This window comes from Mauremys mutica, chromosome 5 (genome assembly GCF_020497125.1).
Source record: "Mauremys mutica isolate MM-2020 ecotype Southern chromosome 5, ASM2049712v1, whole genome shotgun sequence".
Classification (NCBI taxonomy): Eukaryota; Metazoa; Chordata; order Testudines; family Geoemydidae; genus Mauremys; species Mauremys mutica.
The window spans coordinates 108,089,085-108,109,540 of record NC_059076.1 but is presented as its reverse complement, the minus strand read 5'-3'; the positions used below and the strand labels follow the sequence as shown (position 1 = coordinate 108,109,540).

General features: G+C 39.4%; 1 protein-coding gene across 1 annotated transcript in view; it reads left to right on the top strand.

The window, feature by feature from the left end:
• Nucleotides 1–20,456, top strand: part of STIM2 (stromal interaction molecule 2) — a 135,722-nt gene that overhangs the window by 57,071 nt on the left and 58,195 nt on the right. The window contains exon 2 of the mRNA XM_045019731.1: nt 7,329–7,459. Coding sequence (XP_044875666.1) covers nt 7,329–7,459 — 131 coding nt within the window. The remainder of the gene's footprint in view (nt 1–7,328; nt 7,460–20,456) is intronic.

Sequence of the window (20,456 nt, the reverse complement as noted above, 5' to 3'; positions counted from 1 at the left end):
GATTGTACTAGATGCCTCTTTATGGGGTTCTAATGTATATTGGGAACTTTCTTAGAACTAAGCTGAAAGAGTGGGGATATTGAATGTTCAATAAAGACTTAATGATATCTTAAGAGAAATTAGGCATTTAGAATAGTGTGTTAAGAAACAAGTGTTTAAAATATCATCCTGAAAATCTCCTTTCAGTTGCTCATCTTTCAGTCTCTTGTGATGTCATAATTCATTTAGTTTGTTAATAGAATTTCCTGAATGGAGATTAGTTTCTAATGTAAAATAGTAAACATGCTAAGGTTTTCAGTCTCTAACACATAATTGACAGAAAATAGGGGACAAACCCAAATATTTTTACATTCCTGGTCACTATAAGGAATCTTGTTGTATTGATCAGGAAGATGCAAGTTATTTCTGTAATTATTTATGCTTTTTTTCTTGAAAACCTTGTCCATGTGGTTGCTTTTATGTTTTTAAATGAAGACATGCTGCTGCATTACAGACGTTCTCATTTGTTATTTAAATAAGTGTCACAAGTGACACAGTTGTCAAGTTAAAATTCTGTTCTGTGCAGCCTGCTTGCCATTCGGGAGTGTTTAATAATTAGGTGTAGGAGTGGTTGCTTTTGGCAGTATTTAATAGAAGGAGTGAGTGAAGGTCCTATGGCAGTTTTTCTTGAAATACTTGGTAAAGGTTTTAATGTCTCACTCTTTATCATGTGAGGATTTGAGATGAGGGGCATGAGAACATATTTTTGTTGAATTGCCACTTTGAATACCTGTTTCAAATGCCACATGGTGGGTCTTTAAAAGCAAAACAGCTTAGCTTTTTTCGGTAATATCAAATAACCAGTATTGTGCCAGAATATCTGGGCTTTTCAGCTTGTGTTCTTTTGTCTTCCGAATCACTTCCTGCTGTAGCATTTTTCTATTCAGCTTTTGTATTGTCTTTTTAAAGTCTGTTTTAATTGCTAGAAGGAGGTATTGTGCTTAGGTGGTGCAGTATTTAAAGTATAATCTACAGAACTGAAGCAGGAGGGAAGAAAATGGGAATGTCAGTAGCAGAAAACTGTATGAAGATGCAGACAGGCTTTGGCATGAGGAGTACTTGTGAATCTATACCCTGGCTGTGGAAGATGCAAAGAAATCCCACTTCTCCATCATAGCGACCTGTAAATTGTGCCCTGCTGAATTGTTCTAGAACCTGATTTGCTTTATTCCAGGATGCCTGTAGTCAGCTCCAGAATTTGGCACTTTCCACTGTGAAGAATACCCAGTGTACTTCTGTGGAAAAAAATTACCCAGATCTCAGATTGCTTCTCCAGAAATCAGGAGCATAAAACTGACAAATCTGATAACATGGTACTTTTACTCTCTGAATTCAGCCTATTCGTAGATAAGGATGTCCTAGAAACTCTACAGGGAAACCTGTGGCCCTGATCCATGCCCTTTTCCTCCCCTGTGTGTGCTCACAAAAACAGCGTCATAAACCAGCAGTACTTAAGAAACCATTGTTAAATGCAGCCACTGTCTCCAAATACTGCTTAATACTGAACTTCCCACTTATAAGCAAACTAATTGAGAAGCTTGTCTGGCCATATCCTGACCCCTTTCAGTCAGGTTTCAGTACAAGACCGAGAACAGAAAGGGCACTGATGGATGAGCTCCCATTGGCCATGTGCATCACACTCCTATTGTTGAACTTCTCCACAGCATTTGACATGATTGATACTGCAATTTTATTTTAATACCTCGATTGTCTATCCTCTTAGAGATTCTCAACCTTTTTCTTTCTGAAGCCCCTCCCCCCCCAAACATCCTATAAAAATTCCACGCCCACCTGTTCCACAATAACTGCTTTTCTGCATATAAAAGCCAGGGCCCGATGTTGAGGTAGCGAGCAGGGTAATTGCCTGTGGCCCCATGCCCCAGGGGCTCCTGTGAAGCTACATTGCTCGGGCTTCGGCTTCAGCCCAGGGTGGCAGGGTTCAGGGCCCCAAGCTTAAGACCAATATGATGGAGCTTCAGCTTTCTGCCCTGGGCCACAGTGAGTCTAATGCTGGCCTGCTTGGCGGACCCCCTGAAACCCGCCCAAGGCACCCCAAGTTACGTTTTCTACATGCTTTTTAAAATGCATCAGGGAATATGTTTTGAGGCTACAGTAACATGAGATCTGTTCTTTAGGTGTAAAAGTTGAAAACTAAACATACGTGTGTGTGTGCGCGCGCACCCGCGCGCACTGGAATGGTCCAGTAATTAGGGCACTGGTGTAGAACTTGGGAGAACTGCCTTCAAATTCTTGCTCTGCCACAGACTTCCTGCATGATCTTGAGCAAGTCACTTAGCTTCTCTGTGCCTCAGTTCCTCATCTGTACAATGGGGATATTAATATTGTTCCTTACTGGCATGTTGTGAGGATAAATACACTTAAGATTGTGAGGCACTCGTACTATATGATGGGGGTGTGTGTAAGTACAGGATGATAAAGTTTTTGAAAATGATACTCACAAATACTTGAAACTAGCAATGGAAGGTGTACTCACTCTGCCTGATTTCTAATCTGTACTGATATTATGGCTTCAGAAGTTCAGTTTATATTGCTTTTTGGAAGGAAAAGAGTGCAAGGCAGTGCGGAGAGAGAGAGGGAGATTCTAATGGAATGCCTGATTTCACTTTAGCTTTAACTCTTTGTTTTTTTTTTGTTTGTTTGTTTTTAAAATCACCTTTGGAAAAATAAGATCTGCCTAAATTACAGTAAAGATTAAAATTAGTTCAGTGTGCACAAAGTCTGCCTGCTGCCTCTTGAAACAAATCCAAATACTAGATTAACACCCCTAATTTATTGACAGACCTTCTACTGTGAGAATGGCCAGTTAGGGGCCCACTTGCCTGAAGAATTCCCTGTGGTAGGAAGTAGGCTGAGTATGGTACATTTCCTACTGGCCCAGAGATAGAAGACATAGTTACTCAGTGACTTGTGGCAGGTGGAGGGATCATTTCAAAAGGCTTCTGCCAAGTACATTGACTCATTGAGCCATAAATTGCAATAGTTTTAAAGTTTAATCTTTCATTGACAAATTTCCTCCTGGTGATGGCCACATGCTTCCTTTTAAAATTTCTCTCCCGCCCCCTTCCAAAAATGACACAGCTGTATGGTAACTTCTAAGCACACTTTATGCAGTTTTACTCCACATTACTTCAAGTGAGTACAGCTTCACTTGCATCTTTACTGGCAATAGCAGAAGGTTAATGGCAAATTCAACTTCAAAGATGACTATACCTTGCTACCTAAGAGTGGTTTTTCAACCTTTTTTTTTATTTGTGGACTTCCTTAAAAAAAACAAACCGTCATACCCCTTTGGAAATCTTATACATAGTCTGTGGACCCTCAAGGTTCCAGGACCACAAGTTGAAAATCACTGGCCTAAAATATTTGACACTATTCCTTTAATTCTTCACATCAGTACAGTTTGGGATTAAAAGTAAAGATGTTATTGTAGAAACATGACTGCATGTCATAGTAGGCCAGAGAAATTGGTCCATACATAAAGCCAGCCTGATCACTAAAGTGTAATGGAGGGTTTCAGAACCCAGATGATTCTACCTTTGACACTCTGGATCCAGATAGGAAAGGGTTAAAACCAAGGTAGCTTTGCACCACCTTATTGCAGTCCCTAACATTTTTTTAGGGTTTCTGCCTTACTTTAAGATAAATGAGGAAGAAAATCTCCATTTCTTAGAAGTTTGATAAGCTCCTACCAAGAAGTCACTTGATATTAATTTCAAGTTAAATTTCTGCCTTGCAAACAAGCACCAAAGTAGAGCTTATCCATGTGCATACTAAGAGATTTTCAAAGCTGTACCTGATTACTCAGTTTTTCCAAATGAATGGCTTTACAAGGTCTGAACCAAATCTGAATTTTTTTTAAATTGTTTTTTATCTGTGTCCAGAATAATATTTAGGTGAGTGATGTGTATCTAAAGCGAGCTGAAGTATGCTGTCAGCTAGGGAATTGTACTTCTAATTTTACTATATAAAAATAAGCCTTGAGGTCAGACTGATTTTGTTCAGCATATTGTGTGTCTTTTCTTTTCAACCAAGACATGGTTCAACTTCATGTTCCTCACTCCGAAAAGCAAACAGGAACTTGATCTGCTCTTTAATCTGAGGGAGGTATCAAGTGTTCCCTCAATCAGAGCTCAGGACATGTGAAGCCTGGGTTGTCTGTCTGTTTTTTCTCTTAATAAAAGCTGTCATGTCTTTTAAAGTACACTTTTTAGGCAAATACATGTAATGTGTGCAGCTATGCCTCTTTTCATTCTCAGAGATATTAAGAAGTTAATCAACTTGAGTACACAAAACTTTGTGATCAGAGTAAAGCTGTCTAGAATGAAAAGATAAGTTTTTGGGGTTTTTTTTGGATCTATTCAACAAAATGTTAAAAATATTTTATGGGTGGAAACTGATAACTGTGTGACCAAATTAGTCTAGACTTGGTTTTTTCTACATGAGTAGATTAGCAGGTGTAATTAAATACAAATCCGTCACTCAAACACACTTCTGTGCTATTTATTCTCTTTTTACCTGTTCTGATTTTCTTATGCATGTGGTTCTCTTTTTACTTTCGATTAGAAGAAAAGACTCATCAAGTAGATGTAATGTTATAGTGCAAAAATAATTATTCTGATCTATTAGATTTCTTTTTGTCTGAGATAGGTAAGAGAAGTCAAGGTGCATTTGTAGGAGTATGCAGAAAAGTAGTAGTATACTCTGTTGTCTTGCTGACTGGCTGATGCTGTAGTACAGGGGTCGGCAACTTCTGGCACGCAGCTCGCCAGGGTAAGCACCGTGGTGGGCCGGACCAGTTTGTTTACCTGCCGCGTTGGCAGGTTTGGTGGACCGTGGCTTCCACTGGCCTTGGTTCACAGTCCCAGGCCATTGGGGGTGGCGGGAAGCGGCATGGGCAAGGGATGTGCTGGCCACGGCTTCCTGACACCCACATTGGCCTGGGACAGTGAATCGCGGCCAGTGGGAGCCATGGTCCGCTGAACATGCCAACGCGGCAGGTAAACAAACTGGTCCGGCCCACCACGGTGCTTACCCTGGCGAGCCACGTGCAGAGGTTGCCGACCCCAGCTGTAATATAAATTGCGTGTCTTTTGAAGGCGAAGGGCAGGGGACAGGAGCATGAATGGAAACATCTTCCCTTACTATTTGTAGCAAAAACTTTCCAGGTGGGTCATAGATTTTGGAAGGCAAGTTATTATGTTAAGCACTCTGCATAACATCTTTATATTTCATAAATGTCATTGTTAGGACAAAGGTTTCAAGGCTGTCAATTTTTGTATAAACTAAACCTATTCTTCAAAGAGGCAAAGGCTGCTAAATAAAATCTGGGGATTTTTGTTTGTTTTTTGGGGGGGGGGAAAAAGAGCAGATTATTCTGACCAGCTTTTCATTCTCTGCACTGCAAAACTGAGCACTATGTGGTGAATCACGTTGGCCTGTTGTTGAGAGCTAAAAAGTGATCTCATTGTTTAAAACGTATGCTGAGCACTCCTGTCTACAGTCATGACCTAGTTAATGCAACTAGTGTTGAATTTCACGGTGACTTCAATGGGGATCCTCTTCATTTACCATCACTGTTAGGAATTTGATAGCAGTTGTATATAGTCTCACTCCTTGTCTCGTCCCATCTGGGATTCCAGAACAGATGTGCACAATCATTAGTGGGATGCGGGACAGTTTGGACATCTGACCTACAAAGGAGGGAGGTATTGGTGCTTACCTAATCATAGTCCTGATAAGGTAAATTGTTCAGTCTCAAGTACATTCCCTTCTCCTTTGCTCTGTAGCTCTGTGATGCACCAAGCCTTTTCAGCAGCTTTTGTCATTGACTTGGATGCTCCTGTCTTTCTAGCAATGTTACCATAGAGCTTGGAAATAGAGGCTTCTGTAATTTACTACAAGGAGGTCAGTTTGGATGTTCCAAACCTCGTTAATTCTTCCACTCATGGACTGTTGTCACCTGTGGGTGTATTTGTGGATCATCTTTGATACTCAAGCAAATGAGTGTGTACTGGCTTCTTGGTAGCTGTGTGAAAACTTTTGTAGTTCTTTAAGAAACCACCTGTGGCAAATGTTCACATGCTGCTCATTTGGCTTGACGTCTCATTTAAATTGCTGAAGGAATTGAGTGCCCAACTGCTCTGTATAGCAACTCAGCATAGCACTTCATTGCATTTTTGATGATGAGGGAGGGTGTTTTACTTGTCTTTTTGTTTAAGTGGAGTTTTCCACAAGCGTGCACTTCCTCCTATATGTTTCGGTGCCTAGATAATGCAGTGATGGGTGCATTTAAATGTATTGTATATTAACTACCGGCTGATACAGATATCCATAAAGGATCTAGTACAATACACCTAGCTAATAAATGGCCAATCGCTATGAGACGTGGGGTTTTTTAAGAACAGCATCTGTTGGTATGACTTCATTCAGGCATTTGAATCTCTGCCTCTTTCCCTACTCCTGACACAAGGAGATCAGAGCACCCTGTACCTTCAACACGGCTATTGAAGCAGTGACAGGGAAAACCAAAATGTATGATTTATAAACTGGAGTTTTCCCTCCACAACAAGTTACTGTTTTTAAAATGACTGTACAGGGCTACCAAGTGTGTGGCTTCAGTTTTCTCCCTGACATGCCCATGTCTTGTTTCCTTTCATTGCAGCCCTTTTGCAATAGCCTACATCCAGTAGGGTTATGGATATTTAGCAGGCTTTCCTGTTCACTTAACCTTGTGTGGACACCAGGACCTGATGTGAAGCCATAACTGCAGAATTAAACTTAGTTACTTCTCTTCATTCTTCTCCTCCTCCTTTCTCCTTGCCGCCCTGCTGGCGGGCAGAAAACTAGGTGAGGCAGAGGAGGCACTGGCTCCATTGGCTGTTGCAGTGATCTACCTAAGGGTTGGGGAGAGAAGGAAAAGGTGGTGAGCGTACTTACGAAGAAAGGAGTATTGGAGGAGGGGAAACAAACTACCTTTTTTTTCCTCCTCTTATTCTCTTTTCTCCCTACAAGAGTTCACTCATTTCACTCTTTTTTCCTGCAAGAAATGTCACTCAAGAAGCTCCCAAAACTGAGCACCTATGACTAAAGGTGTCTACAGTCAAGCCACACAGAATTTCTGTATTAAAATGATAAAGGCATGCATTTAGTTAATATTAAAAATTGAAGCAGTAACTCATGCTCTGCTCCCGAAGAGGGGAAGAGCCACTTTCTTGGTTGGGAATTGACATTTCAAGGCACTAAACTAATGCTTGGTTCTTGTCCTTCAGATACCTGTAGTTCATTGAGTCCACCATGCTTTACTGAGGAGGACCGATTCAGTCTGGAAGCTCTCCGCACGATCCACAAGCAAATGGATGATGACAAAGATGGTGGTATTGAAGTAGATGAAAGCGATGAGGTAGGTGGAGGCCTCAGTTCTTTCCATTTGATATATTTTTGTCTCAATTTAAAATACACTGGAAATAGTGCCTTGGAAATAAAACTTCTCCGTGACATGTTTTGAAAATGAAGCCTTGTTTCTAGAGTTGTCTATCGAGGATTGTCATCCTTTATATTGGCACATTATAAAAGAAGTAAAAGGAACAGTAACATTGTCCATATAATGTTAGGCATGAGGATGGGTAAAAAATCATGTTAGGCAAATCTTGCTTGCGGTGAAATCAATGGGAGTTGACTGGGCCCCAAAATGGTAAAAACAAATCTTATTTTTGTTTCTAAATGGTATTTTCCTTTCCTGTCTACCCCACTTACTTCCTCATGGAGTGAATCCCAGGAAGTAAAGAATTCTACTCTCCTGCTCATCTAAGGTCAATTCCAGTTGCTTCATCCTGTGGAATGATGTCTTACCCCTTGCATAGAGGGGTCTGAGAAGAGGTCATGTTTCCTCTTCTTAACACCAAATTCCCAATGTGTCTTTGCTTCCATGTTTGTTTATGGGTAGGAAAGAAACCACTCTTGCTTCATGGCAGGCTACCAAGGGCTGGTCATAGTGGACCCAAGCAGTTCCATGTCCATATCATCCTCTGTGGCTGCAAGGGCTTGATGGCTCAAGAGTCCAACATCAGAACAGACTTGACGAACCCATATAATAGGGTTTCTGCCTCTGGGCCTCCTCCACTTCTCAGCTGGTGGAACTTTATCCAGGATGTTATAAGCCACAATGGTCCCATCAGTCTGTAGACCGGAGCTGCCATTAACATCTGCCTTATAAATGAAGTCATTCCACTTTGTCCATCTTAACTAGCAACCCTGTATTCCTTTCCTTAACTCCTGAGGACATAATTGCCCATGCTAATTATTTAAGTTTAAAATGATGCAATTTAAAATTAATCAATTTAATTTTTGAAATGTTTCTTGATTCATATGAATGTGTAAGGAATATCCTGGTACATGAATCCGGGACTTTCATTTCATAAAGGCATGGAGTACAATGGAAGGAATAGTCTATTTTGTACCATTATATGTAGCCAAAGTTTCCTTTTTTTATATTATAAGATACATTTAATTGTATTATAATGTGTTAGTCTGTAAACCAGAACATTAGTGGCATACTGAGACTTCTAAAATACATTCCAGTACTGTTGGGATTCATTCCTGACTTCCATTGTGCTTGTGATATATAAAGCTGCAGAAAAATAAAGAAAATACAGAAATATTTGTTGGTGGGAAAACGGCAGAATCTTCTGCATCATAGATAATCAAGTGAACCGTCCTTAGAACCAATGGAGAATTTTCAATGTTCGAAGATTCACAAATTCAGAGAATTTTCCATAGAAGTGTCAAACCAAACCACGGCAATTGCTATATTGTATCTGTTGTTGGAGTGACAGGGGAAGAAAATACACATGAGGTCTCCCCAGAACTATGCATGATAAAGAACAGTGCATGATGGTCATGTTAGATGAGGTATGGGAATGTGAAGTGAAACTCTCTACACAGAAGTGAAACTTGCTATACACCAAGTGCTATCACATACACAGAGCAAGCTGAACATGCATTTTTTTCCTTTTTATTTCAGTAATCTAAGATGCTATTTCTAACTATAGTAAGGGCAGCACAAAGACTTATTTTTAACCATTTTTGTGTGTGAACATGAGACTGGGTAAAATACACCTGTGCAAATATTTACTAGCACGACTAGTTTCTTCTGTGAGATGTTAACATGCTGACCAGAAAACCAGGAAAAAGCTATTTGTAAAATAATATGTACAAGGAAGTTTAATCAAAATTGTAACAAGGTAAATAAAAATAACGTATAGATCAGTGGATTTGTTTATGGAGTGAGAAGCTATAAAATCTGGTCAACCGCTTCCAGCTTAATTTATAGAAATGTTTATCGTTTTTGAACTTTAATTATTCATTTGACCCCATTGAAATTGGAGTAGATTGCATGTTTGAAATCCTACCAAATTCACGGTCCATTTTCATCAATTTCATGGTCATAGGATTTTTTAAATCGTCAATTTCATCAGCTATTTAAATCTGAAATTTCAGTGTAGTAATTTTAGGGAGGAGTTGTGGGAGAGAGGGGTCGCAAGGTTATTGTAGGGGAGGGGTTGCGGTACTGCTATCCTTACTTCTGCACTGCTGGTGGCGGCAGCTGGTGAGTGGTGGCTGCTGGCCGGCAGCCCAGCTCTAAAGACAGCGCCATTGCTAGCAGCAGTGCAGAAGTAAGGATGGCATGATGTGGTATTGCCACCCTTAACTTCTGCGCTGCTACTAGCGGGGCATTGCCTTCAGAGGCAGGTGCTTGGCTAACAGCCGCCATTCTCCAGCCACCCAGGGAACAGGGTAAAAGCACACACAAGACCATGGTCTGTGATGCATTTTTCATGGCCGAAAATTTGGTAGGGCCCTAGTCATAAACTTTTTCTCTTTAACACTTCCTGTTGTGAGGAAGCATATGTATTGATGCTTGTAGAACATAGCTACGTCAGAGCTATATTTGGTAGAAAGCTGCCAGGCTGTGCAGAAGGGATTTGACTAAACAGCAGAACAATAGATTATATTCTGGTTCATGCTGCATGGTTTCTACTTACAAAAAAGCCTCCTCAAAGTGCAATAAGTGTGTCTTATTTTGTTATAACAGGCAGTAGCTTTTTATCAGGAAGTGGAAAATTTAATACTGAATAGTAATTTTCTGTTTCATGTTCCATGGTAATCAGAGAAATTAACAAAGTTAGTTTTTCACAAAGAAAACATTAAATAGGGTTTGAATTAGGTTATTTTTAAGGGAGGGAAGGTAAGAGTTTAAAGTACAAGGGTTGTTATTAATACTATATTTTCTTTCTAACGTGTGGAAACAGGCCTGTATTTAAAAAGAACACTTTCAGTAAGGATTCCAGGGCTTCAGATTACCTGTCGGAAACCATGTATTACTCTTTATCTCCTGCTCTCACACTTTCTGCTGTAGTTGTTTGCTTTTCTTTATGTACACCAAGTCTCACTTGTGTGATATCACTGTAGGGAACATTCCTGTATTCAAGTTGCTGCTTTCCCCTTAGTATACTGAGAAATTAACTGTTACACCATACATAGCTAAAAACTTTTCAACATTTCTAGTATAAACCTTATTTTTCAGGGATTCAGAATTTAACCCTAACATTTGTAATAGGAAGAAATTTAGCATAAACCCTTCTGTGTGGGGGGGGAAGGGGAGGAGGAAATCACCATTATCTATGCACGGAGGGCTGTTATATAGGAAGTCAGACTAAGTGATCATATAGTCCTTTCTAGCCTTAAAAGACTCTGAAATTTCTAACACCTCTCTAGTATTAGCTCAATACTTTGAGCTCTTGTCTGAGTAACCATTTGTGTGTTTGAATCCTCTTTCAGTGCATGTCATCATGCTACTGAAGAATCACGCTGAATTTTGCTGGTTATAAAATGGTAGCAGGGATATGTGGTTCTTCCCACATCTGGTGAATAAAGACTTCTGTAATAACATCAAAGTTCATGGTGCTTAACAAACACAGAAAATAAGTTCTTTGGGGGCAAGTTAAAATGAGAGCGGGGAAGATCATGATACAGGGGGTGGGTAGGAGAAAGGAAGGATATGGGAGAGGACAATGAGTATGCAGTCACTTGGGCCGGCTAATGTGTACTTCCTGTCTGTGTGCTCTAGAGACACATCAGATTTAGCTTTAGTATTTTTTTCCCTGTTAAATCCGTTAGCCAATTAGTGTTGTTTGCACTCTACGGCTCTTTAAAGATACGGGCTGTGAAAAGAAACTTAAAGGAAAGGTTGATGCTTAGTGGATGGAGTTGATAAGGTGGATCCACCCATAGAGTGCAACAGATTTTGCACCTCAGACATCATGTCTGTTACCCCATATTGTATACCTTTTGTTTATGATGGAGAGGCACAATCAGTAAGAGGCACATGGATTTGCTATTTTGCATATTGTTTAATTTTCCTTTATTTGGCTTCCCAAGAAGCTCTGTATAGAAATGTCCCATCAGTATCTAAGTAAACTCATAATGGAATCTTGTATTCCATCAGTCAGTCAAGAATGTTGATAGCTGCTTCTTGATTTTTTTTTAATTCCAAAACATTTAATTTTAAGAAAAACCATTTGCACTACTATACAAAAGTGTGTGCCTCTAGTCACACTGAGTACTGTTCTAGGTAGGAACTTCAGGTAAATCACTTAATTCAGTTATTTGGTTTGATTCTTTCAAATGTACTTCAATGATCATTTAAAATAAACCTCTTTGAATTAGGATGGCTTTTTAAGCTTATGTATAGCTTTTGTAGCACATGAAACTTGGGTGCTAAACAACGTGGATGTCCCCCCTTTAACCAAGTCTTTTATCTGAGTAGTAATAGTTGTTGTTAGGCACTGCTGCAAATTAAACATTAAACTGACAACTGCAGCTAGGTTTGGGCTCTTTTTGCTAAGTGCTATGCAGACAAAACAATAAATGACAGTCACTGTCCCAAAGAGCTTATGGTCTAAGACGAGATTTAACAGGTAGTTGAGGCAAACAGTGGCGCGGGAGGTGAGGGAGATGTGGTAATAAAATAGAATGTGCAGATACTTAGCTAGTGAGCAGTAGCAATCGCAACTCTCCGCTTGCCTATCAGGTTATGTTTTACAGACGGAAGAGATGAGTTTTGATTACTGACTTGAAGGATGACAAGGTGGTGGCTTATGGATTTTAAGTGGGAGCTTTTCTCCATATTAAGGGACGGTTTGGAAGAAAGCACAAAAGTGTTTGTTGGAGAAATGGAAAATTGGATGGATGACCAATACTGGACAGAGCATAGATGGGAGCTGACCTTGCATAAGATAATAGTTTGGGTAGGTAAGGTGGTGCTAAATTGTGATGAGCTTTGAAAATAGGAGTAAGAAATTGGTGTTGGAAGGGGAGCCAATGGAAGGTCTTAGATGTCAGTGATAAACCAGCAAGATTGTTAGCAGCAGTATTTTGAATATTACTTGAAGGATATGACTCAGGGTTATAGACATTGACCTCAGGGGAAGTGCTTTGCAGTAGGCAAGGCACAAGTTGATCAGAACTTGGACAAGAGTTTTGGCAGTTCTAACAGAGAAAGAAGGTTTGTGTAGAAGAAAGTGGCAAGATTTTAACACTACCAGGGGAAGGGGGAGCCAAAGGAGAGGGCCAGGTCAAAGATGAAGCCAACATTACTGGCTTGAATAACAGGGAGGATAGTTGTGTTGTCCACCGTGACAGTCAAATGGGAGAAAGTAGGTGGCCTTAGGAGGAAAGAATAGGGCCAAAATTGAGCTCTTGATAAGTTCAGTTGATGGCTGGACAACCAGGAGGAGATATCTGTACAACAGGCTGAGATTTTAGTTGAGATGGAGGGAGACTAGTCCAGAGTAGATGGGCAGTTTTGAGTAATCAGCATACAGATGGTATTCAAGCCCATGTTTGAAACTGAGATTGCCCATAGTAGGATATGAAAGGAGAAAAAGAGAGGGCAGAGGATAGATCCCTGAAGGGGAAATCCTCACAGAAAGAGGAAGTGGGGGAGGAAGACCAACAAAATGAGACAACTTGAAAGGTAGGAGGAGAGACAGGAGAAGATGGAATCATAAAAGACCAGAGATGAGGGGATTTTGATAGTACGGTCAAATAGGTCAAGTAGGATGAGGATGGAGTACTGGCTAAAATACTTGGTCAGGATGAAATCACTGGAAAGCTTGATGAGAGCTGCTCAATGAATGGTGGGTGGAAGCCAGATTGGAGGGTGTTCTATAATGGAATTCGAAAAGATACTGAAGGGCATGGATTGATAGGAATTCTCTGATAAGAATATGCCAAGTAAATGAAAGAATAAAGTGTATAAAAGCATGATTAGGCCAGCCATGACATATGGGTCGGGGTGCTGGCCAATGAGAGAGGGAGAAGAGCTACTACTTCACACTGCTGAAAAGAGAACCTGAGTGAGACGAGAGCTGATACTACGCAGTGAAATGGCATCAGCCATGATGGAGGTAGCTCCCATCACGGAAGAGTTGAGGGAATAGCTACTGAGATAGCTCGATCATGTGAGATGACCAGATGTGGGCTATGTTGGTCAGAGAGTATAGAAGAGCTAGGAGCCACAGGGCAAAGACTCTGGGAGGAAGACCTAGAAAAAGGAGGTTTGAGATGCTGAAGGTGGACATGAAGGAGGTTGATGTGAGCTTGGAAGATGCACTTTACAAGAACACTTGGAGATGAAGAGCAAGAACTGCCAACCCTGATTGAGACAAGGTGAAGGTAAAGACAATGACTGAAAGGCATGGATTGCAGAATCCATCCCAGGACAATGTCAAGAGCTAACGTGGGCACTCATAAAATAAAAAACAGCCTTGTGTGCAAGAAAACTTGCCCTCTTTTATCACCACAGAAAAGTTAAAAATTTGGTACAAGAGAAGTGACAACAGTTGGTTCAGGGTAAGAAAATTAACAAGGTCCAATACCAAGAAGTTAAATGTGAAACCATTGCAACCCATGTGGTGTGGAGGAAGAATGGTTATCCCCTCTCTCATACCATTGCAAGACAACAGAAGGTCAAGAGAGCCCCAGATTTGTACCACTGTTCGCACATGGGGGACACTTACATGGACAGGTGTAATGTCTTACAGACAGAGTTGCTGGCATGTGGGTTCACGCTGGGGGAACAGTCTCCAAACTGCACAGTATGGTGGGGATGTTGGTAAAGTATAAACTGCCTGTGGTAGTGATGAGTATTGTGTGGTTACTGAAGAATACCACTTCTGGTATAGACCCAGGAAATGTTGTTTTAATTGGTCTGTGTCTTGTTTCACACCTAAACTTCCTGTGGTGACAAATATAAAAATATTTCTATTTTGTACCAGTTTTTTTAAAAATGTAATTAAAATAAAAGCAAAATTAAAATTACAGAAAGACGCTTTAAAAACAGAGCAAGCGTATAATGTGTATAGCCCTGGTGGGCTATACTGGAGAAGGTGAGCATCCCCTTCCTCCCACAGTGTGTCTTTGAGCCCAATACTAATGGTTGTTCAGATAATAACAACTGATTATCTGAACCACTGAGTACCACTACTGTGGTCTTTGGAATGTATTGCTGGGTAAGTAAACTTTAAAAAGAAAACACACACAAAAATAGAATGTAAATAAAGCAAGTGTGTGTGTAGATAGATATAAAAAAAGAAATGGAATATAGGCCTGGATTGACATGAGTAATTGGTAATGGGTGAGGCCTCATTTCTTGAGAGAGAGGATTAGGGAGGTAAATAGATCAGCAGGCTGGAAACAGACTGTGTGTACTAGCTTAGATAAAACACCCAAGGAACCAAGATAACAATGGAATAGATAAACCTGGAACATAAAATGAGGTAAAGAATAAGTTGTGCATGGACAGTGCATGCTGTACAAGAATTAGTTTCTACAAAGTGACCAAGCCAATCCCAAAATGTGTAGTGCAATGTATAATCACAATATAACATGTGAACGTATATAAAGGAGGAGGTTTGCTATGTGTGGTACACCCTATACCCACCTGCTATGCTTGAGTTGGATCGACTCAGCATAACTTTGTTGTATGCCAAATAAAGGAACCTGAATGTTGAGACTGGAATCAAACTGAGTTCTTGGGGAATCAAATGGAAGAGGTCTGTGGGAAACCCCAACAGGATCAAGTCTGGGTTTTTGTGGTTGGAGAGACCAGTTCATTTTCCGTTCTTTGTGTGATCTGTATAATGTACTGTTTTGGGTTTTTTGGTTGTTTACTCTTCCTTGGTAATCTGTTAACAATGAAAATAAAAGAAAGTTATAACATTTACCACAACCTAGCTGTTTCTAATATTTTAGTTAATGAACCTTTAAAATCAGTAATTCTGTTCTCTTTATTGCCATTAAAGAAACAGCATAACTTGTCAGATTGGAGTAGCTCAGTATGGGAGTAGTCTGACAGTGTATGAAGGCAGGTTTATGATAGGGTTATAGTGGTTATGTTTATTCCTTACATTAAAATTTCTTAATGAGTCATGAGGGGAAATGGGAAGGTACATGAGGACATGGGAATTGCCATAACTGGATCATACCAGAAGTCAGTTTAGTCCAGTATCCTGTTTCAGTGGTCAACACCAGATGCTTTAGAACCTCCATAGTAACAAGATTCTGATTCTAATTCCCAATAGTTAGATTGGTTTAAGACTTGATGTCCCTTCCAAAATTTGTTAGCATAAATTATAACAATTCTGGCTATTTTTAACCATATAAATGTTCATTCCTTCTTTGAATATTGCTCAATTCTTAACCACATATGCAACCCAATTGCAGGGCATATACCTTGCAGGGTTGGCTGCTTCTTTCGTCTTTCTAATTGCTCATCTGTTGAAAGAATAAAGATTTAGGAAAATGTATTTTGGGGTAATATTTTGGTGGTGGTATTTTTTGGAGCTGGGAGGAGCTGCAGTGTTTGATGTTAGCTGAGACTTCATTTTGTGTCAGTGGAGGGCCTTATGGGCTATAATTTTTATAGGACTGCAGATACGATTGCAAAGTTTGGTCAGAAGTTTATTGGAGCTTATTCTAACATGGGAGTTTATTGTAGCTGAGGTATTTTCTTTAGTTTGGAAGTGTGGCATAGGTCAGACTGGGAGTTAGCTTAGCTCAGGGCCTAGTTTACCTTTAGGACCCTATTCCACTCTTGAGAAACTTAGTTTGGGTTAGGAGTTCAGCCCAAATTGGGACATAGAACTGGTAGATTTCAGTTAAGGGTTTAAATTACAAGTCTTTCTTCCTTAAAGAGGGATTACCAAGAAGGTGTTTTGTTTCATAAGAAATTTTGCTGTTGGAATGTGGTAAGTTTAAATTAACATGATTCTTACACAATCTTAACTTTAAATCCCTTATTTTCTATATTTCAATTGACTCTTAATTTTTTTTCCTGTTCCCTTTCTCTGCATATCTGACCCAAAGCTCTCATGATCCAACCATAGAATGATCTAGTGTGTCAATAAAAATCTTTTAAACACAGAATTTTTTTAAAGTGTGGTAGACAGATTTACTTCACTGTTTAAGAGGGGTTAGTATTGTGGCATTAACTTCTTGTGCATAGTTGTTGAACAGGGCTTGTGTTCCCTTTTACAGTGCAGGGCTTAAGAACATTCTTTTAAAATGTTCACTCCTTGACTTTTAAAAATTAAAATGCATGAATTATTTTCCACCCAATGCAATGAACTCTTTCCACAAATTTACTGTATTGCATTAAAGTGCTGGTGTTCATGTTCATGTAAGGTTATAAGTCTCTTTTGATGTGCTAAAGTATTAAGATGAAAGAATGACATTCTTTTAAGATTGGACTCTGATCTCTGGATTTTTTTTTTTTTGGCAAAGTAAACTGCTGCATGTTTTCTGAGAATTTAAGAACTGTAAATGAAAAGACTTTTCATCTCTGCTCTTCACAAAAGATGTTTGCACTGAACTTCATCATTAGACTTAATGTTTTGTTTTTTTGTTTTCTGTATGTAATTTCAAACTCATGTCTTTAAGCCCCCTCCCCCTTCCCCCAGTTTTGTAAGGTATGTTTTATAGGGGTATTTGTAAAACAATAATCTGTGCTACTCATTATGTGTCTCCTGACTTCATTATAAACACTACGGCTTTTGCCCATGACAGGTAAATGCTCCGAATGAAATACCCTGCCAGCTGAGCTTGTTTGTTACAGTACCTGCTTATGTCTGCACTTATGGTTCAGACATTAGTGGATTCAAATTGCTGACATTAATAGCTATTGCCATGCATCCGATGAAGTGGGTATTCACCCACGAAAGCTCATGCTCCAATACGTCTGTTAGTCTATAAGGTGCCACAGGACTCTTTGCAGCTATTGCCTAGTTTACTTAATTCTGATTAATCAGCTAATATACCTGTTTCCCCTCATTTTTGACTTGTAATATAAATTTTTGGTTGCATAGAATAGACATTTGGAAATGAGATAATCCTAAGTATTTAAATATTGCTCATAGCTACCGTACACATCAGGTGTTTTGTGAGAGTTGCCTTCTGGATACAAGTGTTTTACATGCCAGTGCATCTCCTTTGAAAGGAGTGCTTTCCTGAGTTTCTCTTTCAGCTTCTGCACCAAAAGTTGTGAGGAGCAATTGTGTAGCACTTCCTACTTTCAAAGCCCTGGATAGTGCTACCCAGTGCTGTAACACTAATCAGTATTTGGCATTCCAGTGAAATAGTATTCTTATCCCACTGCTTAAGGCCACACAGCAAGTTGGGGCAGGACTAGAACTTGGATGTTCTGGGCTCCGAACTCCATGTTGTAGTTGAGGTTAAACATTAGTGGCATTTTTAATTTACGAAAACATTTTTGAGGAAAGTTGTATTTGTGATGCTAATGAGAGAGAGGGCGAGGACTAGCTCAAGAGGCACTTGGCAGACTGCTATTTACAACATTGTTGGAGTTCAGTGCTACAATGAAACATCCACTTAAACTTTAGCTCAGGTTGCCAGAGGTTGAAAAGTTACAAAAGTTACTCCAATATGCTACCTAATCCAGAACCAGGAGTTTTTATAAATGCTATCAAATTAATTAGTGACCTGGTAAGAGTATTTTATGTGGAACAGGCCAGATTTAGAGAAGAAAATTTTTCTCAGACCAGATCCATGTGGTCTTCCAAAATAATAGGATCTGCATGCTCCTTAAAGTATATCTGACACTGTTTTCAGACATTCAAATTTTCTAGTAAAACATCTTGTACTGTCTCTAAATATAGTACCTTATTTTAGTGTGTGGCTTACTTGGAACCAATTCTTTAAAGGGCTACAGTAAACACTGACATGCTTTCTAGGTGTTACATTTTTATGGGTTTTAGCTTCAGTGTTTCTTTGGTTTTCATATTGAATTTTTTTGAGAGTTGTCAGTGCCTTTTTTTCCCCTCTCAACTTCATGATCTTAAAAGGCACTATCTCTGGTGAGCAATTACATTGGCTATGATGATGATGTTTGGTCTGTTAGACCTTACTCATTTTACCTCCCTATTTAGAGTTATTTTCTTAACCTCTTCTGGCCACCATAGCAAGGAACAAAAATATCTACCTATCTATCTCAGCCTTTTTTTATGATACCAATCTCTCCCTCTGTCAAAGGAGAACTTCCATACTGGAGCCAACTTGGACACAAGAATACTTTTAAAGAAAAAAATGTCTTTTACCAGTATGTTTTGTTCTGTTGGTGGTAGTGAAGGTACTTGTATGTTAAGAACTTTATTCTTCCTAGGCTGAATACTACTCCAGGTTTCATTGTGCACTTATGTGACAATCCTATGTTTAATATACTTTTGCTATGGAGGTCATTATATCTTACAATCAATATGAAGACAATATTATGGAGGATCAAAGTAAGAGGGATTTGCATGTGACAGCAAAGCTCTTATTTAGACCTATATAGTTAATAAACAATAAGAACACTTATTTAAAGTGAAGACATGAGAGGTAAATAAATTTAAGTAGTCTGTTCAAAACTCTTCTCTGTGCTGGTATGCTATTTCCTTTGTAAAAGGATGCTGTCAAATACTCCTAATTATTTGTAATAGCCTCTCAAAAAAAAAAAAACCTAGAATTTTTTCCCTACACATTTTTATTCATTTTTTAAATTTGTTTCCTGTGTTTGTAATGGAATTTGAAATTAATCTGGCTTTCCTGCTCATTTTCTTGTTTGTGTGTTTGCATTATCCATGTTTTCAGCAGAGTTCTGGGAATATAATTTGTTAACTTCTGCTCCCTCTGCTGGCTCTGTAGCAGCAAAGCACAAAAACATTGTAGATTTTATAAACAGTAGCACTCTTTACATTTTGTGAAGGCCCAAGTGGTTTATTATTCCCTTGTAGTGAATTAAAGTACTGAGGGGAAGACTCTGAACCAGAAGTTTTTATGTTTCTCTTTAACTGACTTGGCATCTCCTTTTTTCTTAAGAATAAAGCAAAAAGAACTGGTACCTCCATGGATGGAACTGGGAGATTTCCTATTCCTTAGACTGTTTCTTTTAGACTGTAGTCGCACGTATGTATGTATGTATGTATAGATACCATGTGAACCAAGAGGAGTATACACCTGAAGCTCTTTCTAGATAGTTCTACACTATATTACAGTTAGTTTCTTCTGTCCCCTGAATATTGCGGTTTGGAATCAGTATTGACTGAAAACAAACCAGATCTGTGCAAGGCATTCAAAGAATGATTAGACTAAAAATAATGTCAGAATACAGGCTTCCAGGATCTCAGTGTACTTGACCACATGCTCATTGGGTTTCTTAGAAATTTTTAGCTTTTTACAAAGACTGTTGGCTGCTTTGTATGTATGCGTTCATGGGGATATTGAGCCTTCCTACTGGATAATTCCAGTGTCTCCCTCTGTGGCTGCACCGTAATTTTTAAAGCATCATTATGAAATAGATATGTAGATATTCTTAACAGTGTGCGTCCCACAAGCTTCTGAATAGCAACAAAAAGGCTGATCAGAGACTTGTTCCTTTGAGCATTGGCCTGCTAAACCCAGGGTTATGAGTTCAATCCATGAGAGGGCCTTTTAGGGATTGGGGCAAAAATCTGTCTGGGGTTTGGTCCTGCTTTGAGCAGGGGGTTGGACTATATAAACCTCCTGAGGTCTCTTCCAACTCTGAGATTCTATAATTCTGTGAAAACAGCTACTCTTCAACTGCTTGAAAAAGCTATGAGTTGTGGCAGACATGCTGGCTCTGTCTTCAGATTCAAGAATGTGGCATTCAATTTGTTTATATTTAGTCCATGTTCAGAAGGTTATCACAATCATAGGAGCCTAGAAACTTCATTTTAAAAATAAAATTGATTCTGCATAAATTGATGTCTTGGATCTCCACTCTCCTAGCTCTCCACTTCCCAGTGTCAAGTCAGTGTGTGATT